Source organism: Trichoderma reesei (assembly GCF_000167675.1).
Source record: "Trichoderma reesei QM6a unplaced genomic scaffold TRIREscaffold_1, whole genome shotgun sequence".
NCBI lineage: Eukaryota > Fungi > Ascomycota > Sordariomycetes > Hypocreales > Hypocreaceae > Trichoderma > Trichoderma reesei.
In genome coordinates this window covers 629,995-657,339 of record NW_006711148.1, presented here as the reverse complement: position 1 = coordinate 657,339, position 27,345 = coordinate 629,995, and the positions used below count along the sequence as shown (strand labels likewise).

Sequence of the window (27,345 nt, the reverse complement as noted above, 5' to 3'; positions counted from 1 at the left end):
GTACCCGTACCTGTACATCGCACCACGGGTGATCGTACACGTTCCGGAGACCATTGGATCAGCGAATGACGAGATCCAGCACAGCTGAGACTAGCACCACAACAGCCCGGCAGCTCTCAGCTCCGCTGTATTTGCGACCGGGATGCATCATTGGCACGGAGTACGACGGCAAGCACAAGCCTTGGGACACAGGTACCGGTTACACGTCGAATCTGATGGAGACCTCGGGGCTCAGGTACGCATTGAGTCCTAGTCACCAAACGCAACGCTCAGCTCGCCCCTCCCTTTGGTTTCAGCGTTCCAAAGAGCGAGGTACTGTATTGGCATCTGCGGTACAAGTACGTTTGATAGACGTGGACGCCGTGGAAGCGAATAGACTCGGCCAGGCGGTGGCTAAAACGCGACAGGGGCTCTGTTTCCGAGATCTTGGCCCGGCCAGCGAATCAAGCATCGCCGCTCATCAACCTTCTGGAGCGTTAATACCGCGTCTCCCGAGACAAGACAAGGAGGAAGAGCTGCTGCTGCTGCGGTTTGACGCAATAATGCCCTGATCAGTCATAAACCGTTGTTGACTATTTCTTTTCCTTTTCTCGACCCCGACGCCACAGGCCGCTTCCCTGCGTCTCTCGCGCTGGTGAGGACCGATTTGCCGCTCTGCTGCAACTTCGGGTCGTGGACCGGTTGTCTTCACCGAGTGGAGATGGCCTCTTCTCACTCCGTGCACTTTCACGTTCGTCAACATGCGTATTCTTGCACATACTGTGAGGCGGGGCTGCAGATATTGACCGTCTTCCCACCCCCTACGAGTACTCCATACCACCATTTCAGGCACACCGTCAAGACTGTCAATCAGCATTCTGCTCTCATTCGAACAGGAACCTATCAGAAGATGAGAGATTCATTCCGAAGGTGTTGGGTACGAGAGACTTTGTACATGCATCCCTACCTACCACTAACCTACCTACCTACATGTATGTACCTACGCAGCTTGGGTGTTTCTTGGTGGCGGTGTGAGTCAAACAAAATGGACGATGCCGTGCTGCTGAGAATGCTGCAACAGTAGTCCCGGCAATCTGGTAATGGTGTCCGAGATCTAGAGCCAGTCAAAGGCAGCTGCGCATCGAGTCGAGAGTCCCGGCCATGGCAACACCCAAACGGAGCACTGCCTCTAACAGCCTCAATCTTTGCTCACTGGCTTGGTCATGGTATTCAAATCAATTGCTACGAGCCTGGATTGATGGGTGATTGACAAAGGGTGGTAGCATCAAAGCCTGATCGCCGTTTCTTGGTTCCATCGAAGCAAGGGAGCATCACGACTTGCTTCATCCATCCACCCGGCTGTCCATCCATGGCGTTGTGCACACTGTACTAGCCGCCCGTTCCTTCGTAAGACGAGCCAGTGGCTCCAAAGTATCACATCTCTGGCACTTTTTGGGGTTTCTCTTGGGGTTTCACACCAGCCGGCTCGACTCGCCCGACCAACCACTCCCCAAACAGCGCAGCCGGTCAGCTAGCCAGTTGCTCCGATCGACTACTGGTTATCGGACCCTGTCGGACCCTGCCAGCTCCAAAGCCGCGAATGGGTGTGCAGCATGATACTGCCTTTCTATTCTCTCGGGGGCGATGGACTTGAAGCACGCTATCGGCTGCCTATTCACAGACGCCTCCCATGGCTTGTTGTTGGAGTCGATGCAGACAAGAGGCTTGACATTGGAAGGTATCTATGTGTGTTTTGCAGACGGCCAGAAGCAGACACAAACGTGAATATCTCGACATGATTCAATGGAATCGCATCTACACATGCCATCTTGCTCACACACAGTGCGTATGGCAACAAACATCAAGGCAAACCCCTCAATCCCCTCATCTAGGACAAGGCCTCGCCACCGGAGCTATCGAGTTGTCTGGAATTCAGGATTGGTAATGGAGCTACTGCCTATGTGTCTCCTTGCTCCCCTTTTCACGATTCGCGTGCTGGCTAGGCAGAAAGTTGCCAACGGCCACTGCCAAGTTGTGTAGGTTGGTCCGGACAGCGCCTGGCTCTGGCAAGGGAGGGGGCAAGAGAGACAGAGAGACAGAGAGACAGAGGAGCGAAAGAAGGCAAGGGAAACCTGCATTTGCCACGCCATTCCGCATTGCACGATTGCACGAGGACATCATATACTCCAGAAAAATGAGGGGGAATCGCCGTGCCGATGAAGCAAGGAGGGCCAGGTTATGACACTTACAAGCAGGCAAGGGGGGCTGGAAGAGGCTGCGGGCTCAGCCTCGTCTCGCTGCAAATCAGCTGACGTGGGACCGCAGCTTGGGAGGACTACAACGATGGGCTCTTGGAGGTGATGCCATCGAGACGGCCATATTTCATGGTCTATTGCTGCAACTACTGCTTGGAGGTGGTAGCATGCTGTTGCCAGCCGAGCAAACGAGCAGACACGGCATGAAATACTAGAACGGTATTAACAGGCACCCGAGAAGGAATGATGTGGCTCGCACTGTGGCTTCTGCATCGTATCGTATGAGTTTACATGTACTCTCTGCATTGTTTTTTTCGCGGGCCGGCAGCAGCATACCTACATAGGTAGTAGTAGTAGCAGGAGAGATTTTTGCCCAAAGTGTGGCTGGAGGGGTGGCACTTGAGTTTTCTGGGACGTATCCTGTTCGTGTTCCAGCATCGCCGGAGATACCCTGGGCCAAGTTCGCGTGTCGCCTCTTCCTGGACGAGGGATAGTGTTGTCGACGGCCTCGTTGTTTTGTTCGGTGTGGCGGAATTTTCTAGTGCCCTTCTAGTCTTTCTGGCCGTTCTATGCTGGAATGGGAACTGGTATACAAGTGCATGTGAGGTAATAGATAGTCCTCGGGATTGTTGCTCTTCCTGGTTGATGGCTTTGGAGATGTGAGAATAGTAGGCTGTTTGGCTCTCGTTGACGGGAGAGCGATCCGGCGGTATAATACCCGTTGCCGATCTCATCCGTCAAGGGGCTACTATATTATGTACCTCTAGGCACCGAGCTGGAGTAGGTACATCATAACCATCACCTCCCTTGTGCTAAGAACTGAAGACACAACGCTGGACGACGTGATGAAAAGCTTGGGCTAAACTTAGCGTGACGTGTGACGAGCCTTAAGATGCAATTGTGAACCCACTATTTCCATCTGGAGGTTGTGTGGGAATGACGCTTTTAGCACTCAGGGGTTGATGGCAGGATGACAATAGTTGTAGATGGTACAATGGTTCCTATGCGGCTGTTGTTGTGACGTGACGGGCATGCCGAACGCTTGCCTATCAACTGATAGATATTCCAGAAGGAATCTGACATGTTGTTACCTACATGGTAAATGCATTGCTGCGAGGTAAGCGGCGTATCTTCGAGATGGTTCTGACGCTTCTCGTGATATTGTCATCATGCCACCGCTTACGAAGCAGACTGGGAGGCACAACACCTGATTGAGGCTCCCCAAAACGTCACAAGCACGATGGACTGATGTATTCCAAACGGTAAATCATAACGTCAAGGACCAGATAATAAGTGGAAAAGTTCATCACTAAAAAGAAAGCTGCCTATTGTCACCACAAGTACGAAAGGGCTAGGCAGGTAGCTGCGTAATAATGGACTGCGGGAACACCGTGGAAACGAAATGCTGTACTAGTAACAAAACGCATAAAGGCCATCAAACAACATAACTCGGTAGGGAGCCATCAATTCAAATCTCCACCGCCCACTCAAACTCGGTCAGAGTCGACTCCCCGTCCTACGAGCGATGCTCCTCGATAATGGCCAGCCACTTCTTCTCCATCTCTGGCGTCACGTCCCTTGGCCAGAACTGAAGGTCTGACGTCTTTCGTGGAACCAAGGGGTCTGCGTAGCGGCCTATTTATTACAAGCCGTTTTCCCACCCCTCTAGGTCAGTATGGATATCTTTGTATGTTTTCCGTTGTGGGATAATGCACGATGTGTGTGCGGGCTTTGTAATAATAGGGTAACAAACTTGAATGTACTCACCAATGTGGAATTGCTGGTCGAGGAGGCGGCTCTTGATGGCTTCGCCGTCCTCGCGAGGCCGTTTGGGCCTTGAGGATGTTGCGGCGGGACTCGACGATTCAGCCATGGAGAAACTGTTGCGCTGATGAGGTTTGGATGATCAACGATAGGGGATCTTGCTTTTGGTTGCAGACGGCTGCTTCGTGTCGCATACCTTTGAAGTCTAGAGATTGATAATAAAGGTGCAGCGTGATAGTATCTTCTGTAGTTGGACCCTGCAAAGTGTCTTTGAGTGTAGATACCTGTAAGGCAATCGATCGATCAAGTTCGACATGCCAGTGAATCAATCGCGAAAGAGCCGCCCCACCAAGGAAGACGACCCCCGCTGGAAGGAAGCGGTCCGCAAGCCAATACCTGAAAAGACTTTCTCGACAGCGTACTTGCCGCATGATTTATGCTGACAGCGAGCCGCGACCTCGGTACTGTCTAGGTACCGCCCATCACCAAAAGCACCGAGCTAAAATGCACACACAACAAAATCACACCGAAATAATGACCTCTCGTCTCCATTGAAGCCACAGCCGGCCGCCCGCTGAACCGAATTGCCCTCGAAAATGCAGTCACGAGCACTTCTGGCAAAGGGCATCAGGGCTGCATACGCGCACTGAATCACCAAGCAGACGACTACTAAGAGTGGCTCTGAAGAACGGAAAGGGATCGGAATAACCCTCCTCGCGGCGTGCTTCAAGGAAGACAAAGATCGAGGCCGCTATCGTCGTTATCGCCTCGGTCTCCCTCCAGCTTTCCAAGCATCAACGAAACCTCGAAACGCCAGGCCTCTTCTTGTCATACCATTACACATAAACAGCATTAGCATTTGCTTCATCCTCTATTCAAGATGAGCAGGTCAGGCGGCGTCCCCAACGCCTGGGACGACGACTGGGAAACCCAGGCCGACCGCGAACGCACCGAGCGCAACAACGCAAAAGAGCCGCAAGTCGCGCCGCAGCCCAGCATGAGCCGACAAGAGCGCCTGCAGCAGCACGCCGAAGCGAACCGGAAGCTATGGGAATCAGCGTATGCACCAAAAAAAAACGACCCCTCTATCACAGCCCCCTTCTTCTTCTTATGTTCCCCCGGGAAACACGCTGCCTTGGGGAATTACTGTTTGCTAACTTGCGAGCGCTTGCGCAAAACCAAAAAATGTAGCGACTCCCCGGAAACGCTGTACCACGTCGAAGCAAGCGGCGGCGTCCCCCTGACCGCATCCTTCAAGCCCCAGGTAAAGGTCCTCAGCCGCAAGCCCGTCGTCGCCAAGCGGAACCCTTCTGCCGCGGGCGGCGCGTCCCTCGGCGGCGATGGCGACGACGAGGACGACTTGCGGTCGGGACAGCAGGCGCAGATGACGCCTGAGGAGATCCGCGCCAAGCAGAAGCGCGACCGCGAGGAGAAGCAGCGGCGGTACGACGAGGCGCGGGCCAAGATCTTTGGGGAATCGGCGCCCTCGTCGAGGGGGTCGTCGCCGGGGGGCACGGGAGGGACCGTGACGCCGCCGAGGACGGAGGGGAGGGGGGCGTATCGCGGCAGGGGGAGGGGACGAGGAGGGAACTTCGGTGGTGGTGGTGGTGGCGGGTATCATGGCGGCAATAACAATAACAGCAGCAACTACAGCAGCAACTACAACAGCGGCTACAACAGCAACAATGTCAGCAGCACTGAAATCGGTGGGCAGGAGTTTGAGCCGCGACGAACAACCAACCAGTCGGGCCCTAGGAGAGAGCTTTTCGATCCCAACTCTTCCCAGAAGCCGGACTCGAGCCGGCGAGGAGGCCGCGATGGAAGCGGCAGCGATTCCTCGTCCATGCGGGGACAGCAGGGCCGAGATGAACAGCAAGCCATCCGAGCGCCCAGAGGACCCGACGGGACTGGCAGAAGAGGATTCGGCTTTGCACGGCGTGGCACCAGAGAGACTTGAGAGAATATTCTTCTTGAATTTGTTTCCGTGTAAAGCTGGCTACCACCCGCCGCCAGCTTTACCAGCCAACTGAGCGGCTCTCTCGGTGGCTGTATCCTTTCCAACATCGCTAATCACCTCACGGAAGCTCGTGAAAGCCAGTCTATCTAGCCCTATACCTGTCATGTCCGACCAGTACGCCAGGGTATCATCTATGTACGAGTGGGAAATGCCTCCAACCACCTTCTCGGCGTTTTGTTCGACCAGCGAATCTTCGCCTGAGAAGTACGCCTCATCGATTTCTGCCAACCAGTCTTTTTGTTCTTGGGGGCCTGGCTTCCCCGATATGTTTTTGCGCTCTAGGATCACGGCATCGTCGACCTTGATCTGACCACCGCCATTCGTGCAGCCTCCAGGGCAAGCCATGACTTCAACAAAGCTATAGTCGTGGGAGGGTGCCTTGCCTGCCGGGCGGCGGGCGCTCCCAAAGGGCTTTCCGCCCGGCATGCGGGACGGGCGAGCCGGCTTCAGACGCCTGACGAGGTTTTGAATGTTTCGGAAGCCATAGTACCGAGCGGCCTTGAAAACAGGCTCGCCGTTTACTGTGACAAAGTACTCGACAACATCGACATTGCGGCCGCGGACGACTTGTATCTCTGACCCTGGCGTCTGGGCGGCCTTTGTTTGGAGAATATGGTGTAACAGCCCGCCAGAAGAACCAGCTACTCGCGGGGGATTTCTTGAGCCCTTGTTTGGAAACAAGAATCCGTGCATCTTTTCATCTGGGAAGGGTATTGACGGCGGAACGGATGATGCGGATTTTGAAAAGTTGAAAAAGTCTAGTCCTCTTGACTCTGCCAGCATCAGGACTTCTTTGCTGGTGATGACGCAGTCGACGTCTCGAATCCCCTTGCCCGGCAAGCCTGAGCGCGCCCATACTTCGTCTGTGAGCTCCTCTCGACTGGCCTCCAGCTTCTTGTCAAAGCAAGGCATGACGGCCACGTGCCATATCCGACTGGGAGGGACGCCCAGCTTCTTGCTCAGCGTGGTCTTGAGGAGGGTGCCCATGAGCGCCTGTGGCGACTTGACCTTGGACAAGTGCGGCAGCACGTACGGATGCGTCTTCTCTGCATAGCATACCCAGCCGGGGCATGACGATGCGAGGATGGGCTGTGAGGGCTTCGCGACCCCCGGGGTCGGGGAGGAGAGAACCTCGGCCGCACCAAGCGCGAGAGTCGCATCCCGGGCCACATTGATGTCCACCACCCACTCGAACGCATTGTTCCACTTGCCGGCCTTTGCGAGCCCCTCTGGACCCCGCAGGAGGTTCTCCAGCATATATCCCGCCTGGCTCTCGGACACGCCTCGACCGCACGCAGCCGCCAGGTTCGCCCTCGTCTGCGCGCTCACGCTGGCAACGAACAGCTTGGCGTCGTCGTTGTCCAGGCCCTCGACGGCGAAGTTGCCGGCCGCATCGGGTCCCACTACGCGCAGCGCGGGGGCCGCGTCGAGCGTCGAGAGGACCTCGGTGTGGCTCTGCAGGCTGACGAGGATGGCCTCGGCGGAGGTGACGCAGCCGGAGCAGGCGAGGCAGTCTGTGAGCGAGATCTGGGCGGGAGATGCGGCGCTGGCTGTCGAGGGCTGCTGCTGGCCGTCGAGGATGACTTCGTTTTCGTTGGCGGATGATGGCGGCGCAGGGGGAGCGTCAGCGGGGAGGGTCTCGATGGGCTTGATGCAGGCGACGCCGGGGGAGATGAAGTCGTTGAGGTCGTCGGCGGAGAGGATGGCACTCATGGTGCGGGTTTTTGAAACGGCGGTGCCGTTTGTGTATGTGTGACGGCGGGCAGGATATGAGGAATTTCCTGGTTTGCTTCAATTTGGTTGTTTCGGCTTGTGATTTGTCGAGTTAAAAGGTATGAAGTTGTAAGAGAATGAAGAGGGTGGTAATATCGATGCGCTAGTGCGGCGATTTGATGGTGGAAAGTGGCGAGTTTTGCAAGGAAGTTCGGGCGTGGCGCACTGATATTGATAAGCACGTGTGAACAAGCTTACTACAAACACCACAGCACAGCGCCAGCTACCTATAAAGACGAAGCACTCCAAAGGCCTGGTGAAAATCCCAAGAAGTATGAAGCAGCCTTTTGTAGCTTCTGGCTTTAAAAGTGTGTTAGAATCCTATTGGGAAGATTTACAAAGAGAGTTGCTATGCGGCGCGCAAATTAGAAGACGAGGATTTCAAATCGGAAAAAGTTATTATACAGTGACCTGGGAAAGTCGTTGTGCAGGTGGGATACTAGAATGATTTAGTGGGGGGATGGGATGCGAAATCGGCGGGAGGGCGGATTTGCTTACTGTAGGTAGGTAGGTTCCTTACCTTCAGTACCTAGGTAGGTAGTAGGTATAGAGCTTGACATGACCCATGTTGCTACGCCTTCAACTGTGGGAAAAAACATGACATGTCAAAGTGAGTCGCATCCAATGGTATGCTATTTGAACTGCGTTTGAGCTTTGAAACCGTCTTTGTATTTCGTGCACGTATCTTACATCCTTCAAAGCAAGCCATGGCAAAAAGCATCCCCTCTTTTGCGTCCATCCCATACGAACAAGCTCTGACCTTCTTCTTCGAGCCGCCGTAGACCGTAAGACGCAAAGATCAAAAGAAGAAGCAAAAAAGAAAAAAAAAAAAAAAGAGAGAGAGAAAGCAAAGAAACAAGACCGCCATGGACATTCAGCCCTCCTTATGCGCGTCTCGCGGTGACAGAGAACTCCCAAAACTCCCCGCCGCATGCTCTTCCAAGCCTGTCCCTTTTGTTTTGGGCTTCAAAAAGCCTCCCAGCCCCTTCCCCATTAGATGCCTCTCCCCATTCACCAAATATCCGTCATCATGTAGAGTGAAGAAACGACACTCTTGCATAGACTTCAATCCTCATCGCCCCCCGCCGCCGCCGCAATGGGCTTGTCGCCGCCGCCGCCATTCGCAGCCTCTTCCTCTCTCTCTTCCGTGCTGCTGGGGATCTGCACATCGGCGGCGCCCGAGATGATCGCCTGGCGCCGCTCGTGCCAATCGACCTCGCTCTGGATAACCTGCGACAGCAGCACCTCCTTGTCGAGCCACTCCTTGTAGTAGAGGTCCTCCCACTGCTTGCACTCGTTCCTCAGCGCCTCTCCAACCTCCTCGGCCCATGTCGCCTCCCAGTGGCACTTACGCCACAGCTTGGGGAGAGGAATCTGCAGCTCCTCTTCGGTAAAGAGGTCGGGGGGCAGTACCGTGAAGCACTCTGACGGAGGGACGTCACCGTTGGCATCATCTCCGTCGTCTTGCGCAGACTGCGATTGAGGCGTCTTGATGATGATTTTGAGCTTTCCCGTCCGGCCAGTTGGCCCTGACTGCATGGATTTCGGCACGGGGTCCGACGGCCGCAGCGCTTCTGTCTCGTGGACGGTTCGCATGTGCTTAGCAAGAGCATCTGACCTCGTGAAGGAGCGGTCGCATTCTATTGGGTTGGGCAAGGGCAAGTGTTAGCACAGCAAAAAAACAATACCGCGTATCGAATAACATTCCAAGATGCTTCATCCCAAACGTACCAGGCAGGTAGCAGTAAAAAGGCTTCTCTCTGGTATGGCTCCGCATGTGAGCCTTGAGAGCATAGCCGCTGGCATGAGGCAGGCCCTTGCGGTTGCAGCTCCGCCACTCGCACGTGTACTTCTTCTGTCGGTTCTCTATATGCGAGTTGTGGATGTGCTCGACCAGCTTGTCCATGTTGCCCTGGTCGCCGGCCGGGCAGCCGTCCCAGTCGCAGACGGTGACCTGGTCCTGGAAGTCCTCCTCCTCGAGCCGGGCGTTGACGGGCGAGCTGGGGATGTCGCCCGACGTGTCCGACGACACGTCCGACATGCCCTCGAGCGGATCGGGCTCCGGGACGGGCTCGTGCTCGGCGTCGGGGACGACGGCCGACGACGTGGTCGAGCCGGCCTCGACCTTTTGGCGCTTGGACGGCCGCAGCGCCGTCTCGTCGTCGTGGTCGTGGTCGTGGGCGTCTTCCTCGTATGGTTCTGACGAGTCCATTGCGGACGATAGCGGCGAGTCTGGCGGCGAGTAGGTGGGCGCCATGGTTTTAGGAGTGGGCGCGCGCGCGTCGCTCGCTGCGCTTGGGAGGCGAGGATGAGGATGACGGTGGTGGTGATGATGCAAGTCGCGTCGAGGAGAGAGAGAGAGAGCAAGAACCGAGCCGAAGAGGGTGATTGAGGCGGCAGCAAGGTGAGCTCAGAGGTGAATCAGATGAAGGGAATAAGAAGTCGTTAAGGGAAAAAAAGGAAGACGAAGGAAAGGAAGCAAAAAAGGAGCGCGCGATGCCCCCGCGATTGGCGAGGGATCAATTGATGACAGATGCCGACGGTGCTGGGAAGAGAAAAAGAATGAGCGAGAGTCGCCAGCTTCGTGCCTGCCGTCCGTCGCCTGGAAAATTGGCTGGGCTGCGCTTCGCTTCTGCTGGTGCTGGGATGCTGCTAGAGAGCAGCCTTGCTGATTGATTGATGCTTGGCTGGATCAAGTAAGCGGTCCTTTTTTTGGCTGCGACAAACGTTGCACAGTGTGAGCCGGACAGCAACGGGCGTCATGGCGATGGCTTCACTTGGTAGGTATTCACGTAATACGACACTTTGCAATGCTGATCCTTTTTCACTTTCTACACAAGGTTCGACATTTACCTTGAGAATGTTCACCTTGAGAGTGTTCACTGGGAACCCGTTATACACGCCATATCCAAATGGCAATATGTCAAATCAGACACACTTCCGCCTGGCGATGCTATTAATCAACCAGCGCCACAAACTTTTTGGTAGTCTTTTATGTACAGCCAGAGGCGCGTTCAGCGCAACCAGCGCCTGATGCTCAACCAGGGCAGCAAATAGAGGAAAAAAATCAGCAGCAGTTTTAGTATATCCGATTCGCAGAAAACCAGCAGAAACTCGCACACGCTGGCACCACAGCGACAAAGCAGTCAACAAGCCCGACGACCAGCTGCGTGTCCCTGGAAGGACAAAGGGGGGTATGTACGTATGCAAAAGGCTGAAAAGAGTGCGTGCTCCTTCAGCCAACTCAGTTGATTCCCAAAACCTTTCTTCTCTGTTTGACAGCTTCCGCCAGGTTGTCGAGCACCGCCTCGGTATCTGCCCAGTTGATGCAGGCGTCTGTGATGCTGACGCCGTACTTGAGCCCGGACTTGCCCTCCTCCGGCACCTTCTGGTTGCCTATCATCATCATCCCTTCGTTAGCAGAAGCTTCCCAGAGCGATGTCATCATCAGACGTTGCTCACCTTCATTAATGTTGCTCTCAATCATGAGGCCCATGATGGCAGTCTCGCCCTTGGCAACCTGCTCGGCGACGACACTGGCGACCTTGGGCTGGTTCTTGTGGTTCTTTAGTGAGTTGCCGTGGCTGCAGTCAATCATCAACCTCGGGGGAGCCCCCTTCTTGTCCAGCGCAGCCTTGGCCTCGGCGATGCTCTCGGGATCGTAGTTTGTGCCCTTTGTGCCACCGCGCAGGATGACGAAGCAGTCCTCGTTACCCGTTGTTCCCACAATGGCCACAACACCAGGCTTGGTAACGGAGAGGAAGTGGTGAGGGTGCCTGACGGCGCCCATGGCATCGATCGCAACGCCAAGTGAACCATCGGTGCCGTTCTTGAAGCCAACGGGGAAACTCAACCCACTGGCCAGCTCGCGGTGCAGCTGGCTCTCGGTCGTGCGCGCGCCAATGGCGCCGACGCTCAGCAGATCAGCCAAGAACTGGGGAGAGATGGTATCCAGCATCTCGCTCGCAATGGGCATGCCCTTGCTCGTCAGGTCGACAAAGAGCTGGCGCGACAGCCGCAGGCCCTTGTTGATCTTGAAGCTGCCGTCAATGTCCGGGTCGTTGATGAGGCCCTTCCAGCCGACCGTCGTGCGCGGCTTCTCGAGGTACGACCGCATGACAATGAGCAGCTCGTCCTTGTGCTTCTCCTTGGCCTGGAGGAGCAGGTCGCAGTAGGCGAGGGCGGCCTCGGGGTCGTGGATCGAGCAGGGGCCTACGACGATGAGCAGGCGGTGCTTGGGGTCCTTGCCATTGACAATGGCCACGGCCTCGTTGCGGCCGTCGATGACGGTCTTTTTGGACTCGGTCGTCTGGGGGATCTCGTGCTGGAGCAGGTCGGGAGGCGTCAGAGGGTTGTAGCCGCGGACTGGTTGTGGCCGACATGTCAGTATGAAGGAGATTACGGTATTCTTCTTTGCAGATATAGGATTTGAGAAGAGTGAGAAGGACTTACTGCGCCAATCTTCTGATTCGGCCTGGTTGCCGACATTCTTGTTCTCGATGTAGAACTGGAGGGGCAATCTGGTGAGTCACTCCACTCGCGAAGCTCAATAGGTAGCTGGCGATGATCAAGATGAACTGAACACAGGGTGGACTTACGGTAGACATGATGAGGGAGGTTCTTCAGTCTCAAGCTGAAGAGAGACACCAAGAGAGGAGGGTATAGAGGGGGAAAAAAAAAGGAAAAAATAATGTGCTTCACAGAATTCGAATTGGATGTTGAAAGCAGAAAAAAAAAGGTGTTGGAGGGCTCAACTCGGGTGACGTCAATAGGAGCCCGTTGGCAAGACTTGGCTGGATTTGGAAAGGGATATAAGAGAGAATACAAGATGCTTCTCTTTTGCAATCTGCCTCTTCTCTTCTTTTATTGCCAGAGGTTATTCGACAAAAGAACGACTGTGTAAGTGAAAAAGTGCAAAAATCAACCGAGCCTCAGTTCTTGTTAAAACCAACACATGTGCATACCACCTACCCATCGATCCCACATGCATGCACTAACAAACAGCTCCGACGCTCCTCCGTGCTATTTACCCTCACCTAGAGGTACAGACATAATATCATGCCACACAGCTCGCAAGCCAATGGGGAACATTCCCATTGTAATGCTTCCCGCTTACGACTTTGCCCACTAGAGGTAGTTCATACATACTCGTACAGCCCGGCTCTCCAATTATTACTCACTTTTGTTGCATCCAAAGGGCCGACGTCGGTGGTGCGAGCGCAACGCCGTCACAGACGTGGAGAATTGGAACCGTGTGATTGGCTTCTGGGGCAACTGGGAGACAGGGGTGGCAGAGGGTGGCACATCTCACGCACCACCAGGTCCAGCCTGAGTAATAATATTGACGAGATGCGAATTGTCTGTTGCGATGGGACGTAGTAGTAGTATTATGTTGCAGTATGTTGTTCAACCCTAAAGTCATCAAGGGGTAGATATGGTATCCTCCTATAGACGCACACTTTGCCTCGATATCCTACCTACATGTAATCCCATGCCTGATGATCTTGGTGTCCATGTCATCCAAGGACAAAGTAACTCGCTCACTCAACCATTGCTAACCCATCATTACATGACATCAATGTTGAGAATCTTGATATCCTCCTCCGGCTTCTCCTTGTGCGTCCTCGTGTTTTCAATCTTGTGAATCACGTCCAAGCCCTGCGTCGCTCGCCCAAAAATGGTATGCTTCCCATCCAGCCAAGGCTAAAATAACGACACACAATCAGTCAATGTCTTTGCATCTTTCGCGTCGAGTCAAGAGTAACTCACCGTCTTCTCCGTGGTTATGAAAAACTGGCTGGCGTTCGTATTGGGACCTGCATTCGCCATGCTCACCGTGTACGGCTTGTCGTGCTTCAAGCTGCTAAACTCGTCCTCAAAGTCGCGGCCCCAGATACTCTCGCCTCCCGTGCCATCGCCCAGAGGGTCACCGCCCTGAATCATGAACTTTCGAATCACGCGATGGAATATCGTGTTGTTGTAGTAGCCGCGCTTGGCATGTGTAACGAAATTTTCCACGGCCTTGGGCGCCGCGTCGGGGAAGAGGCGGATATGGATATCGCCATAGGTAGTGTGTAGAACGGCAGCGGTTCCAGTCTCCGCCTTCTTGGCCGCCTGCGCCTTGTCCTTGCCTCCCAGCACCGTGGGCTTTTCGTTTTGGACGTCTCGCGTTGATTTGGAAATCTCCTCGTCGTTTGTAAACATGTAGAACCTCACCTTGCCTACGCCGGTGGCAACGAGAATGGGATCTCGAGCTTCTGACTCCTGCAGCAGAGGATTGCTCGAGGCACCCATCTCGACTGACACTATGCCCTTCTTCTGGGGCTGCCCTTGGTATATGGCCAAGTTGAGGGCGCGAAGGTTCTCATCCTTGCCGTACACCTTGACGACCTGATTTGTATATGTGTTGAGAACTTTGATTCCCACCATGGAACCGTAAAGGATAAAGTTGCCCGACTCATCGAAGATGACATTGGACTTGTTCCTCAGGGTCTGTGACTCAATCTCACGCTCTTGAGCTAGCCGCCTGCCAAACTCCACGGGGTCCAGCTTCTGCGCGGCTGTGCCAACCCGCTGCATATCCTCAGCCACTTGCAGCGATTCATCGTATGTCCTGTGAAGCTTGGCCGTCGCAAAGTCGAATATCCGTATCTTTCGGTCAGGCAGTGAGAATGCGGCCAGACTCTTGCCGTTGGGCGATATCGTCAGGCACGTAGGTACGGATTTGGCTTTCTTGAAGTCGAACAGGTTTGTCGAGCTCTTGTACTCAAAGACGTTGCTCGGCTTCTCGTAGTTGCCGCTGGGCTGCCAATATTCAATCATGCCATTCTCGTCTGCTGAAACGACGCAGTCGTACTCGTCGTTGAACGTCATGAGATGGACCGGACTCCGATGCAAGCCCTTGATCGTGTGCATGGCATCCTCCTGCTCACCCCGGCCATCATAGATATGTATCAATGGCTTGGCATCCTCTGAAACAGCCAGCACAGGAAACGAAGCCCCCTTTTTGTGAACCCAGCAGACGCACTTGGGCACATACTTGAGCGTAATCATGGACAGCAGGTCGAATGTAAAGACGTCAAAGATTTTAATCGTCTCGTCGTCGCCGGCCGTCGCAAAGCTCCGCCCGTCGCGGCTCACCGAGACGGACGTGATGGTGCCGTTGTGCGCCTTGAACTGCTTGACGAACTCGATGCCCTTGCCAATCTTCTTCCAGAACTTGACCACGCCGTCTGCAGACGACGTAATGAGGAAATCGGTCAGCGGCGTCCAGGTAGCGAAGAGCACCTGCTCCTTGTGCATCAGCGACTTGGAGTAGCGGACAGACTTGGGCAGCGCCGAGATGTAGAGCTTTTCGTAGGGCAGGACGCGGCGCTTCTTCTTGGGGGCTTCGGTGGGGAGCTGCGGCCCCATGTCATCGTCGGACGAGGAGTCTATTGATATCGAACAAAGTCTGTCAGTATCTCAAGGGTTTGTTCCAAGATGCGACGCGAGGGAGGTGCCCGTACCTGAACCGTCCTGCTCTGCATACTCTGCATGGCTGCGCTTCTGCGAGCGACTGGCGTCGTCTGCTGTCGAATCCGCCATGGCCGCGAATAACTCGAGTGTCTGATGCGACTTCCAGGAGCTCAAAGGACGACGCTGCCTCGGACAATGGCTTGTCGCGGTTGGGAAGGCTGGGAGCGCGATGACCGGGTTAGCTTGAAGCTTTTGGTTGCAAGCTGCAGCCTTGCGATGCGCATTTGCAGACGATTACCAGCGGTAATTCGCACTGTATTTGACACTGTGTGTTCTACAAGACCCCGGGAGGTTCCCATGACATCCACCACAGAGCGTCTATATACGATGAGAACAGAGGAGCCCAAGATCAAGAAAATGTACATTTTCTCTTATTGCCTCCAGTATGAAGGGACATGAGTATACTTGAACTCTACAGGACAAAGCTCCACCACAGAGTCGTCTAGAAGGGAGTTCCAATGCTCATAGATTCGACCTGACATCTCCAGGATACTTGACCCTCCGCAGCAGCGACCTCTTCAAGTCGGCAACGCGTTTCGCCCCAGCAAAGCCCATGGTCAAATCCAAATCAGCCAGCAGTCCAGCGAGCACTGCCTCAGCCCCTTCCTTGCCGTTGATGCCCAGTCCATAAACCACCGGCCTCCCAACAAGGACCGCCTTCGCTCCCAGCGCAAGAGCCTTGACGATGTCGGCACCAGTACGGATGCCAGAGTCCATCATGACAGTCACCCTGGAGCCGACGGCGTCGACAATCTCCGGGAGCACGTCCAGAGTCGCCACAGCGCCGTCGAGTTGGCGGCCGCCGTGGTTGCTGACGATGATTCCGTCGACGCCATGCTCAGCAGCCAGCTCGGCATCTTCGACGCTGAGGATCCCCTTGAGAATGATGGGCCCGTCCCAGTACTTTTTCAAAATCTTGATGTCTCCCCAAGAGTGAGAGCTTCCGGGGAAAGCCTCTCCGATCCAGTAGACCGAGGCCTGCACGATATTATCCTCGGGAGTGCCGCCGTCGCTCATCTCTGCAAACTTGCGCCTAACTACAGGATCTGCAAAGCCGTTTGCGCAGCCTTCGCCGAGGAGGAAGGGGAGGTTGGCAGAATCCAGGTCGTGCGGCCTCCACGCGAGCGTCCACGTGTCTAGGGTGACGACGAGTGCTGTGAAGCCATTGTCCTTGGCCCTCTTCAGGAGAGAAGCGGTGGTTTCCTCGTCGCTGGGCCAGTAGAGCTGGAACCATTTTGGCGAGTCTGGGACTGCGGCTGCAATGTCTTCAATTGTGGTTTGAGCGACTGTGCTCATGGTGAATGGGACGTTTAACGCAGCACAGGCTTGGGCAACACCAATCTCTTTGTCTTTGTGAAATAGCGAATTAACGCCTACAGGAGCCATCAACACCGGGACGTCTGGTACCTGGTCAGCTTCAGGTTCCCCAAGAGGCAAGGGTACAGGAGAGTTGGCACTTCTGACATACCATACTTGTGGCCAAAGAGGGTGACACTCAGATCGCGAGGCGTCGTGGGCTTCAACACGCGAGGAACAATCTTCCACTGGCGGAAGGCGAGCCGATTCGCATCCATGGTCGACGACTCTCCCGCTCCGCCAAGGATGTACTCAAAGCCCGCCCGGTTCATCTTCTTCTTGGCTTGCTCTTCCAGCCAGCTTGGGTTCGTCGTCACGATAGGCAACTCGCCGGCCAAGAGGCCCTTTTGGACAACGGTCCGCAGGTATGCGGCATACGGCTGAGGGCCGTCTCCGTCTTGATCCGCCATTGTTGCTGAAGATGAGGTATCGATTGAACAAGAAACAAGAGTATGTCTATGATGTATGATGACGGATCAAGACTGCTGCTGCTGCTGCTGCTGCTGTTAAGCAATTGCTCCCGAACTCAAGGGCATTGAGCCTTGGGCTGAAGTGTGTCCCAATGTTGCTTTATGTCATTGTGTGTAAGAGGAGACGTGCCTCGGCTGAATTTAGCAACCTCTCTTACACACATGCGCCAACCCCGGTCAAGTAGGTATCATTGATGCCGCTGAACCCATTCCTTGGTGATGCATCATGCTATACTTCACTCCTAGATTCGGATGGAACGGCTTTTGTAAGGCATTCATATCTTTCGGTGCTTGACGTGCCGGCGTTGTAATGATGACAGGAAGTTGCTTGTGAGGTTCTGACGGGCTTGTCGTTGCGTCAACTCGAACTGCGGGCAATCAAGTGCCCCTGTAACTCAGTAACAGAAACCGCTGCAAGACCGCTAAATCGTGGCGCTCACCAATAACGAGCTCGTCTGCCAGCGCATCATCGTACACAGTACCTGCAGCTTGGCACATTGGCCCAACGCTGAACAAGTACCTAACGGCGACACCCCACCACGGGAAAAACCCCGTCCTCATTCAATCTCGAACTGCCCTGCTTTACTAAGGTAGTACTTTGCCCTCAAGACCTGAATCTCCTCTGGGTTGGGAGCACAAATGTCGACGACATCTCGGCACTCATGACCCGATCGTGCCATGGACATTGACGACATCCTCCGAGAGGTCGATCCCGCGTCTCACGGCATCCCGCTGGAGACGCGGGACCTGCAGGCCCTGACGCGCCTTTGGGTCGCTGAGAGGTCGGCGCCTGAGCTGCTCAAGTGAGTTTTTTCTTCCCTTTCATCTGATATTGGGCATTCATAGCACTGATTTCTTCACCGGAGATTACATGTTTTTTTTTTTTTTTTGTTCTTAAATTGATAACTGTGACTGATTGTGTTTTGTCATAGCTGGCCTGCGGATGGCTTGTTTGAGCGAGTCAACTCCAAGATCAAATCTCAGATTGAGCGCATCGAGGACATGACGGGCGACATGGACCCCAAGACCAACTTTGCCCTCATCGTCATCCAGACGGAGCTCGAGCGCTACAAGTTCCTCGTACGGAGCTATCTGAGAACAAGAATAGCAAAGGTAAAGTCAAGTCAAAATTCAACACCTCAAAATCTCCAATCAAAGCAACCACACATAACTACCTAGCTCCTTGCATACACATACGACTACGAAGTCTCACAAGCTAATCTTCATCTCCCCCTCCCCCCCTTTCTCAAGATCGACAAGCACACCCTCCACTACCTCTCAACGGAATCCCTCAGACAGCGCCTCTCCCCCACGGAACTGGCCTACGCCACGAGGCACCAAGCTCTCCTGCACAACCACTACCTTTCGTCCTTCCTCTCGTCCTTCCCCCAGCGCCTGCAGAACCTCAACGACACCGCTGGCAACGTCAGCATGATTGACAGCCCGGATCTGGACACGGCCGTCTTTGTGCGGCTTCTTCGTGATAAGGACGTCTATGGCAAGGGCACTGATGTCGACACGATTCTGCCGGCGGCGAATGGGGATGTGTTGATCATGAGGTGGTCGAGCGCGAAGGGGCTGGTTGAGGATGGTGATGCGGAGCTCGTTTAGAGAATCTCGGGTTGTTTCTACTATGCTGATGGGTAATTGGCGTTTACTGGGAATTCAAAGGGAAAGGAAATACGCGGCAAACAAAAAAAACTCAATGGCCATGGGAAAAATCAAGTCACTGGATAGGTCTGGTTCAGCCGAACTCGGGAGAAACATAGATGAGCTGGGAACGGGAGATTCGATATCGGTCAGAAAGAATACGATTCAAGGCATCAATTGAAATTCAACAAAGCAGTCCGCTCGGAAATCCCTCTATTCACAATAAGAAAGCTCCCCCCATCCATCTAGTTCCTAATCTCCCACAGCCGAATCTTGCCCGTATCATTACCCACCGCCAACAAACTGCTATCCTTGCCAAACGCCACCGCCGTTATTCTCCCCAGCGGCGTCTGCGCCGTCGGCCAGTTCCTGTAGACGGTGCAGCTCGGCAGGTGAGCCAGCCTGAGGGCGTCCTTTGATGACCTGCTGCCGAAAGCGAGGAGCTGGCCGTCGGGAGAAAACGTCAGGACGGTGACGGGCGTGACGAGCTGCTCAAACACGCGCGTGGGCTTCGGCGCCTCCTTGATGACAATGTTCTTTTCGGCGTCCAGGGCAAGGAGCTCGCTGCGGTCGTAGATGTTGGTGATGCCCGAGTTGGAGCCAATGGCCACCCAGCGGTCGTCGCCAATCAGCTCGGGCCCCTGGTGGCCGCCGAGAGCAATGACGATGCCGCCGATGCAGCCGTCGTCGCGCCACAGGCCCACGAAGCTCCTCGTCTCGACGCTGTACTCGCCGACCTGGCCGTCCTTGCCCAGGATCGTCATGCCGTTGCCGGTGCTCCACCACGCAAAGTCGGCGATGCCGTTCCTGCTCGACAGCCGGGCCGCGGCGATCCACTGCAGGGAGCCCACGCTGAGGATGTTGATGATGCCGCCGCCCTTGCGCGTCGACGCCGTGATGGCCATGTACCTGCCGCAGGGGCTCAGCTTGAAGCGCTCCATCGTCTTGTGCTCCAGCCCGTGGCCCAGAATCTGCGACGTCTTCTGCACGACGCCCGTCTTGAGGTCCCAGTGGTGGAAGAACTTCCTCCGCCCGCCGATGAAGACCTTGTCGCCGCCGGGGTACAGGAACTCTGCTCTTCGAATGTCCACGCCCTTGACCTGTACGGACGTCAACCGGGGGTTCGGCACCGGGTGGGCGTCGGGCGCAATGTGGTGGAGGTATAGCACCGAGGCGGTGCTCGCCGACAGCAGAACGGGGTACTCGGGGTGGAAGGAAAGACATTCCACAGGCGCAAGGTGTGTGTCGGAGATTTCGCGCGTTCTCTGGATGTCGATAATCTCTGGCCTGAGCCGTCGCTTCTTGGGTCCGCCTGCGCCAGACAGGCTCTTGACGTCCCGCAAAAAGTCCTCCAGCGGCTGCGCAGACGCATCACCGCCGTCGGACTCGCTGCCGCTCTCATCTGAAGAGCCGGAGGAGGCAGATGAGCGCCGCCTTCGCTTCGTAGGGCGCCCCTCGGCCTCCTTGGCCCACGCGGGCGCAGGATGGAGCTGGAGGTAGCGCTGTCGAAGCCTCCTGCTGTACTCGGTGCCGCTCACGAGGTCCTCGGCCTCGGTCAGTCGCAGTTTTCGCAGCCGTGTATGGTTCGCAAGGGAAATTGCCAGTCGGTCGTCGTCGCTGTCCTCCCAGGCGGCCGGATCGCCGTGCTCCGCCTTTTTCGCCTTGGAGGTGACGGTTGTTGCTTGAGGGACTGCGCCGCTCGGGGCGGTATCGATCATGAACAGGTCGGCATCGTCGACGTCTTCCAGGCCGCCGGTGTCCGCATCGGCCAATTCCAGCTCCTTGCCTTCTTTGTCGTCTGCTGTGCCAATCAGGCTGCCGCTCTTGAAGAGACTCTCTCCGAAGCTGACTTTGCTGCCGAAAACGAGCCGTTCCAGGTCTTCCTCGTCCGAGTCCTTGTCCTGCATCGCAACCACCGGCTTCTTTCTTGATGAGGCGTCGTCGGAGTCATTGTCGGACGACAGGTAGTTTTCGGACAGCTCGTCCTCTGAAAAGTCTGGATCCTGCGGCTGGGCCATTTTCGCTGACTTGGTTCCGCTGTTGTGGGAGGGATTCGGCGACGGCTGATTTGCTCTGCTCTGCAAAAAGATGGGATCTTTTTTTCTTTAATTTTTTTCTGGGTCCGGAGCTCAGCCTTGCAGACGAGAAGCTGCCCAAGTGGGGGTAGTGGGGCACTTTTGACGAGGCTGACATTGTAGTAGTAAGTAAGTATTGATTGGAGCTGCCTCAGTTTCGCCTTCAAGCTACCATTTTCCAGTCTACAACTCACAGCATGGCATAGATCACATCAGATGACTGAAGCCTGATTTCTAGACGTAATTGATGCTTTTTTCTTCTTCTTACCAGAACTCATTTTACTTTAACAATGCAACTTGTTTCAAATCGCTCTCCAGCTTTGACACTTCCTCGCTCACAGACTCTGCGCACTTGAGCGTATATACCGCGCCTCGCTGAGCCACATCAACCAGCTTATCGACTCTCCCTCCCTGAGCGAGTCCAGACACCAAGACGCCGAGGAACGTGTCTCCGACTCCATTGACGGAGACAATGTTCTCCACATGCTCGACTGGTGGGAACAATCGCATGTAGATGCCGCCAACGGCTGGATTTCCGTCATAGGACCGAGTCAAGATGAACTCTTCAGATTCACGGTCCCGAAGTCGAGGATCGTCTTTACCCAAGATGGTTGTCAACAGAACGCCCTTGGATCCGAGCTTTGTGATGATTGTCGGAATGTAAGGCAGCAACTGGATGGACTGCACTGGGACGCCAGCATCCGTCAACTCGGCCGACGTGAGACGGACAAACCGGTCTCTGGCTCCCCGCATACCAAACGAATCAATCACCTCGAACCAGTCCATACTATCCAAATAGCCGTTCTCTTTAGCAGCGGAGTACATGGCCGAAAGTTCGTAGATGTTGGGCGATGCAAGGTCAACGCTCTGGTTGGGAAACACACCCAACGACGGCACGCCGCGCTGAGGGCCGAAGAGGCTCTTGGACTTGGCAACCGAGACGGGCTCAAAGGCGACTTTGCTGCCGTGCTCATTGGCAGCCTGAATCCAGGTCCTGATGCCCTTGGGGCTCCAGTTGCCGTCGACGACGAGCCACTTGGGGTCTGTGGCTTTGATGGCCGACTTCCACTCTTCGGGGAAGAGGTGTTGTGTGAAGATGCCCATGTCTGCCATGGCCATGACGAGGTTCTTGCTTGAGTCGTTGATGGCGACGTACTGGGCGGTCCGGCTGCCTGGGTGCTCTGCTTGATTGAGTTTCTTTACATATGTAGAATCGAGTCCTGATGCTTCCAGAGCTGTGAGGACCGTTGCGCCGGCACTATGAGGTGTCAGTCGTATAGTGCTATAGATTGAGTAGACGTAAGGGGGGCCTGCCTACACATCATCGCCGACCATGCTGCTGAACTTGACTTGCGCTTGTCGACTTGCTCGATGAGCAGCCAGCGCTACATTGTGGCCTACGCCGCCGATGGACTGGCTTATACTGGCCGGATTCGAGGTGTGGACGTGTGGCTGGCCATCACCTCCCTGGGGATTTGTGTAATCACAGCTAAGGTCGACGGCAACCGATCCAGCGACGAGGATATCAGCCTTGGAGTCTGCTCTCGAAGGAGCTATAGGTTTATTCTCAGTCTTTGACCCAAACGCCACTTTATGACCTGATGGACTTCTATCTACCGATTAGATGCCATCCACGTAAACTTACAAGTACGATTACAACAGCAAAGAAAGAGATGCGAGACATGTCCCTCCTAACTAAAGAAAGACTTACGAGCTCGTTCCCTCCTTGAGCAAGCGCGACAGCTCCACGGCAATGTTTGTCGCCCTGACAATGTTTGCTCGCACCAACTGCTTGTTGGCGGCGACTATCCTGTCGCCAAAGAGCTGCTTCAGCCTCTGCAGGACATACGGCGTGTTGGCGCTGCCCGTGAAGCCCTTTTGGTCGGCCTCGGCCACGGCCTGGTCAATGTGGCCCTGCATCTCCTTTGCGGGGATGGCAAACTCCTCGGCAATGGGGTTCGCAAAGAGCATGCCCGACTCGATGCCGAGCTGCTCCTGCGCCAGGATGATGGCGGCGGCCTCCCTCTCGGAGTGGTACACGGACGGGCTCTTGACGCCGCTGTCCCGCGCCCAGAAGGCGGGGAAGTCGACCTTGCCGGCGGCGCGCCCGTCGGCGTAGGTGCCCACGTAGGCGCCCTGCGTCTCGAGGAACTCGAGCGTGCGCGGGATGTCGAGGAAGCCCTTGCAGCCGCTGCTGACGACGGCGACTCGCGTCCTGCCGAGCTCGGTCAGGTCGGCGGAGACGTCGAGCGAGTTCTCGCCGCCGCGGTGTACGCCGCCGAGGCCGCCGGTGCCGAAGACGCGGATACCGGCCAGCCTGGCGAGGAGCATTGTGCCGGCGATGGTTGTGCCGCCGTTCATCTTGCGTCCTGCGAGGCCCTGGATGAGGTTATCAGCTATGACTGTAACTGGTAATGCAGCTACAAGAGAAGAAGAAGAAGAAGAAAGAGAAGAAAAAGAAAAGTGTATATTGTGAGAGGACACTTACCATGCCGACCAAGTAGGCAATGTCTCTCCGTGAAGCCTTGACCGTGCCCTCATCCTCAATCATCCGCATAATCTCCTCCGTCGAGACGCCCACTTTCGGCACACCCTCAACGACGGCGATGATGGCGGGAATGCCGCCGCTGCTCCGCACCAGGTCCTCATGCTCCTGCGCGAGATCCTTTCCCAGGGCTCCGTGGGTGTAGATTGTCGACTCCAGGGCAACGACGGGCTTGTTGTTGGCAACGGCATCGGCCACTTCGCTCGAGACCTGGAGGAGGTTCCGGACGGCGTGTGAGCCTGCGGCTGCGCTGAGGGAGCGGCGCTGCAGGTGAGGAGATGAGCGTGGCCTCAGTTGTGCCGAGGCTGTTTGCCTGAGGAGGAGGGAGAGCCGTGAGGGCTTCATTGTGGGCGGGGGGGAGGGCGATGAGATGTGAGTTTGTGTAAGTGTAATATCTTTCGTGGTATGTATTACTATCGGCACCGAGGCTCTTTGAGGTTGAGGTTCACCCCCCACCCTGTTGCTAGTTCTCTCCCCCACTCTTTATCGAGCTTGGCTGTCTATAACAACTGAAGGTGATAGTTCAGGGTGTTGATGCTCAGTAATAATAGAGCCAGAGGCAACCGCAGGTCTTAGCAGTAGTCTGAGGCTATAATAGAGGAAGGAGTTTTGAAATAGGACAGCAGGACGGCTTCAGAGAAGATTGCTAGTCGACAACTCTGGCTTTATGCAAGACTTCCCACCTCCACGCCCTCTCGTGAATCGCCGGCCTCCGCAGTCATCATGCCGAGCTAGCAACAACAATTCCACTAATTAGCAAATTGATATCCGCAAATAGTCCTCTTTCTGTCCCCAGACTCTTCAGCTTCTCTTCGTATTTTTCCACATTGTAGTACTAATAGGTGGGTGATGCTGCTGGGTTGAGAATCGTGGGGATCAAGTCCAACCGGCAAGACGCAATAGGCAATTCTGCTGCCAGCGAGGCCGCTGTTAGTGGGAACGGCTGATCCATGCGCCAACGCACTAACGCCGAATAGATGGCCTCTGCTCGAAATGGTAACTTTGCTGGTTCGGCCTGCAAAAGTAATCAATACCTCCTCCAGCTTCTCCACCTAGCATGACTGAACAGTTACTAGAGATTCACATGTCGCTGCTCTCTTACTATTCGTTTGCCTTTAGCCGTCTACGGCATCCAAACCGCCAGACTTGATGCGGAGAGACTTCTCTTGTGCATGAAATAGGACAAACGTATGCAACCTCTAGAATTCCATCAGAAGACTTCGATTCGCCCTCGTCGTCTTTAGATGCACGTCAAGGTGCTTCTCCCCGCATTGTGATATCAGATCAAGCCTCGGCAAATTGCAGCTCGGGGTTGCAACTCTGTGCCAAGATGGTGTTAGTCCTGCAGGGTTTGGCAGTGTTATAAGATTAGCCTCAACCGGCCATGCAATGCCAAACCAATGCCATCTTTTGCTATTCAATCATTTGTCGTTATTGTGTCGCGTCTTTCCTGTAGGACTCGTTTTGCGCTGGGTGTCATGCGTTTATAACAAAGTGCAACGCGTTACGATTAGGAAACCCCCGTACACACTGCACAGATCAATCTTGCTCTCCATATACGAGTTGTGAGAGTATTGGGAGATTGACGGCAATTCTGACCTGTCAAGTAGCAAGCACAAAGGACGACAGCATCTTGATAGTATCACGATTCCACAGCCGCCATGCCGATGCACAAGGGTATCCTGCCTCGAGAGGGCTTCTGCGCAGACGTCATCCTCAAGCTCATCCGCAGAACAATCCTCAACCCCAATCTCCTCCTACCCTTGATTCTACTTGCCCGCTACACGAAAAGGGGCCAGGACCTCTCGATTCTTCACCCCAAAGCCGCTCGCCGGCTGAAGCTGCTCTTCTACCTTGCCGTAGCGCGCGGGCTCAGCGGCTGGTTCTCCGACAGAGTGCGCAACAACTGGGTCAGCGACAAGTATGACTGGTCCAAGGAAATCGTCCTCATCACCGGCGGCGCGGCCGGCATCGGCGCGGCCATGGTGAAGCTGCTAGATGAGTTGAAGATCAGGGTGGTGGTGCTGGACGTCCAGCGGATGACATATGCGGCATGTAAGTCGGACCCCCGTGCTGTTCTGGAGTGGCCATCGGACCCCAGCTGCATTGCATTGCAGGGCTGACCATCGATGCTGCAGCGTCCAGAGTCAGCCACTTCTACTGCGACGTCAGGTCGCCGGCAAACGTGGCTGCCGTCGCCGAAAGGGTAGTCGGCCAGATTGGGCATCCCACGGTTGTCATCAACAACGCCGGTGTCTGCCGCGGCAAGACAATCTTGGATGCCACGCCCGAGGATGTGAGGTTCACCTTTGATGTCAACGCCCTGGCCCCTTTCTGGGTGACAAAGACGTTCCTACCGCACATGATAGCACAGAACCACGGCATGGTGGTGACAGTCTCGTCCTTTGCCTCGTGGGTCACGGCGCCCAACATGGTCGACTACGCCGCGTCCAAGGCTGCAGCCATGTCGTTTCACGAGGGGCTCTCAGCTGAGCTCCAGACTCGATACAAGGCCCCCAAGATCCGTACTGTGATTGTCCATCCCGGAGGCACCAAGACGCCACTCTTCACCGGCTACAGTCAGGGGGCGCGCTTCTTGCTACCTCTGCAGGAGCCCGAGTCCGTAGCCGAGGCTATCGTGAAGCAGATCCTCAGCGGGCGAAGCGGTCAGGTCGTTATGCCAGAAGCTGGAGGGATGCTCCCCGCCGTGCGCGTCTACCCGGACTGGCGTTCATACCGAGTTCGAAGCAGGGCCCAAAGATCCATGTTGAACTTTAAAGGACGCCAAGTTATCGAGGATGTAGCTGCACCTTTCGAGACCAAAGACAGCGTGCAGGCCGTCTCCACGGCCTGAATGAGGCAGCTGGTCGGTATGAGCATGCAGAAAGATGGACAATGCCGATGTTCGGGGAGAGTGATTCAAGCCGGTTTGGGCCAGGGCTGATGTGACAGGTTGCAAAGCTGGCTTCATGACACCTGAGAGTCGTTCCACAATGGCCAGAGACGGACGGCTAGCAATCTAGAAGGTAACTTTGTAATATGCAGAGGATCACTATCCCAACCCTTCTACACGGATGAAACTTCTGACCATGGGAAAATGTTGAACAAGCTCCTATTATGGCAAGGTAGCATGCAAGCCACTGGGGACTGTCTGTCTGGATGCGTGTGGTCGTATGTGTGGTATGCGCAATGTTCAGGCCTCGACACCCAATCGGCGGTATATTTGGAATCGATATGGTATGAGCAAGTGAGCTGGATCACGCGATGGTGTCGGAAGCGAAGGAAAGGGGACGGCTGGTGTTTCGTCAACGGGCGAATCATGCGTAATACCGTCCGCGCACCCTTGGTGCCTCTAGTGTGGTAGATGGACGGATATCTACCTGGGGTGACGTCCCAGTAGTCTCTCTCTCTTCTCTCTCGCTCGCTCGCTCGCTCTCGCTCAGTCTGCTTGTTCAGGATCAGCCATATCCACAGAGCGCCCGGATGACATATGATGTGAGGTCTGTGGCCTTTGTATGTACACCTGTAGCAGATCACTGACTCAAGGCTGTTGACATATTATGTCCCCCAAGTGACCTCTCTGCAGTAATAGCGCGGCAGCGTTCAACATTGCATGAAAATGGCAGGCCATAGGGCGTAGGGGGAAAAGCGGCTCAAAGGGCTTCACTCTGAGTGGACAAGACAATCTCTCCGTCTTTGGTGTGCAGAGCAGGCTACCGCCAATAAGACATCATCCGTCGTGCCACCTCTGGCAAAGCCTATCTGTGCCACACTTCATCTGTGCCTTTGAAGACCAGATACACTTTGTCCATGGCGTCGAGTCTTGCTATTAGTACGATCCAGCCCAAGTGTCTGCGTTCCAGCTCCAGAAACTGACGGGAATGCCTCGGCGGTTTATGGTGTCATAGGCACTGCTCTCGTGCCTCTCTCTACTCCTACCAGC

The 27,345-nt window shown here is 55.2% G+C and overlaps 9 protein-coding genes across 9 annotated transcripts; 3 read left to right on the top strand and 6 right to left on the bottom strand.

Moving 5' to 3' along the window:
- Positions 1 to 4,580: 4,580 nt before the first annotated feature.
- On the top strand, positions 4,581 to 5,583 carry TRIREDRAFT_43770 (uncharacterized protein; the record flags this gene model as incomplete). The annotated part of the gene is made up of 2 exons (XM_006961002.1): positions 4,581 to 5,057; positions 5,190 to 5,583. Coding segments are annotated over exons 1-2 (573 nt in total), but the record flags the coding sequence as incomplete, so codon positions are not given.
- A 411-nt stretch (positions 5,584 to 5,994) lies between these two features.
- Positions 5,995 to 7,800, bottom strand: TRIREDRAFT_73690 (uncharacterized protein; the record flags this gene model as incomplete). Its single annotated transcript, XM_006961117.1, has 1 exon — positions 5,995 to 7,800. Exon 1 carries the CDS (start codon positions 7,726 to 7,728, stop codon positions 5,995 to 5,997), a length of 1,734 nt encoding a protein of 577 aa, XP_006961179.1. The 5' UTR covers positions 7,729 to 7,800.
- A 1,053-nt stretch (positions 7,801 to 8,853) lies between these two features.
- On the bottom strand, positions 8,854 to 10,281 carry TRIREDRAFT_73689 (uncharacterized protein; the record flags this gene model as incomplete). The annotated part of the gene is made up of 2 exons (XM_006961116.1): positions 9,520 to 10,281; positions 8,854 to 9,428 (listed from the first exon to the last, which is right to left on the bottom strand). Exons 1-2 carry the CDS (start codon positions 10,043 to 10,045, stop codon positions 8,854 to 8,856), a joined length of 1,101 nt encoding a protein of 366 aa, XP_006961178.1. The 5' UTR covers positions 10,046 to 10,281.
- A 550-nt stretch (positions 10,282 to 10,831) lies between these two features.
- TRIREDRAFT_119609 (uncharacterized protein) lies at positions 10,832 to 12,395 on the bottom strand (the record flags this gene model as incomplete). Its single annotated transcript, XM_006961115.1, has 4 exons — positions 10,832 to 11,184; positions 11,251 to 12,153; positions 12,241 to 12,295; positions 12,387 to 12,395. The coding sequence occupies 4 exons, from the start codon at positions 12,393 to 12,395 to the stop codon at positions 11,033 to 11,035; spliced, it is 1,119 nt and encodes a 372-aa protein (XP_006961177.1). The 3' UTR covers positions 10,832 to 11,032.
- A 958-nt stretch (positions 12,396 to 13,353) lies between these two features.
- TRIREDRAFT_53103 (uncharacterized protein) lies at positions 13,354 to 15,375 on the bottom strand (the record flags this gene model as incomplete). The annotated part of the gene is made up of 3 exons (XM_006961114.1): positions 13,354 to 13,491; positions 13,558 to 15,221; positions 15,297 to 15,375. The coding sequence occupies 3 exons, from the start codon at positions 15,373 to 15,375 to the stop codon at positions 13,354 to 13,356; spliced, it is 1,881 nt and encodes a 626-aa protein (XP_006961176.1).
- Positions 15,376 to 15,768: 393 nt separating this feature from the next.
- On the bottom strand, positions 15,769 to 17,072 carry TRIREDRAFT_53302 (uncharacterized protein; the record flags this gene model as incomplete). Its single annotated transcript, XM_006961113.1, has 2 exons — positions 15,769 to 16,706; positions 16,775 to 17,072. 2 exons carry the CDS (start codon positions 17,070 to 17,072, stop codon positions 15,769 to 15,771), a joined length of 1,236 nt encoding a protein of 411 aa, XP_006961175.1.
- A 738-nt stretch (positions 17,073 to 17,810) lies between these two features.
- On the top strand, positions 17,811 to 18,743 carry TRIREDRAFT_53721 (uncharacterized protein; the record flags this gene model as incomplete). Its single annotated transcript, XM_006961518.1, has 3 exons — positions 17,811 to 17,935; positions 18,065 to 18,245; positions 18,384 to 18,743. The coding sequence occupies 3 exons, from the start codon at positions 17,811 to 17,813 to the stop codon at positions 18,741 to 18,743; spliced, it is 666 nt and encodes a 221-aa protein (XP_006961580.1).
- Positions 18,744 to 19,027: 284 nt separating this feature from the next.
- TRIREDRAFT_54283 (uncharacterized protein) lies at positions 19,028 to 23,747 on the bottom strand (the record flags this gene model as incomplete). Its single annotated transcript, XM_006961112.1, has 5 exons — positions 19,028 to 20,885; positions 21,147 to 22,115; positions 22,176 to 22,466; positions 22,569 to 23,236; positions 23,346 to 23,747. 5 exons carry the CDS (start codon positions 23,745 to 23,747, stop codon positions 19,028 to 19,030), a joined length of 4,188 nt encoding a protein of 1,395 aa, XP_006961174.1.
- Positions 23,748 to 25,063: 1,316 nt separating this feature from the next.
- On the top strand, positions 25,064 to 26,256 carry TRIREDRAFT_54991 (uncharacterized protein; the record flags this gene model as incomplete). The annotated part of the gene is made up of 2 exons (XM_006961517.1): positions 25,064 to 25,457; positions 25,541 to 26,256. The coding sequence occupies 2 exons, from the start codon at positions 25,064 to 25,066 to the stop codon at positions 26,254 to 26,256; spliced, it is 1,110 nt and encodes a 369-aa protein (XP_006961579.1).
- Positions 26,257 to 27,345: the final 1,089 nt, after the last annotated feature.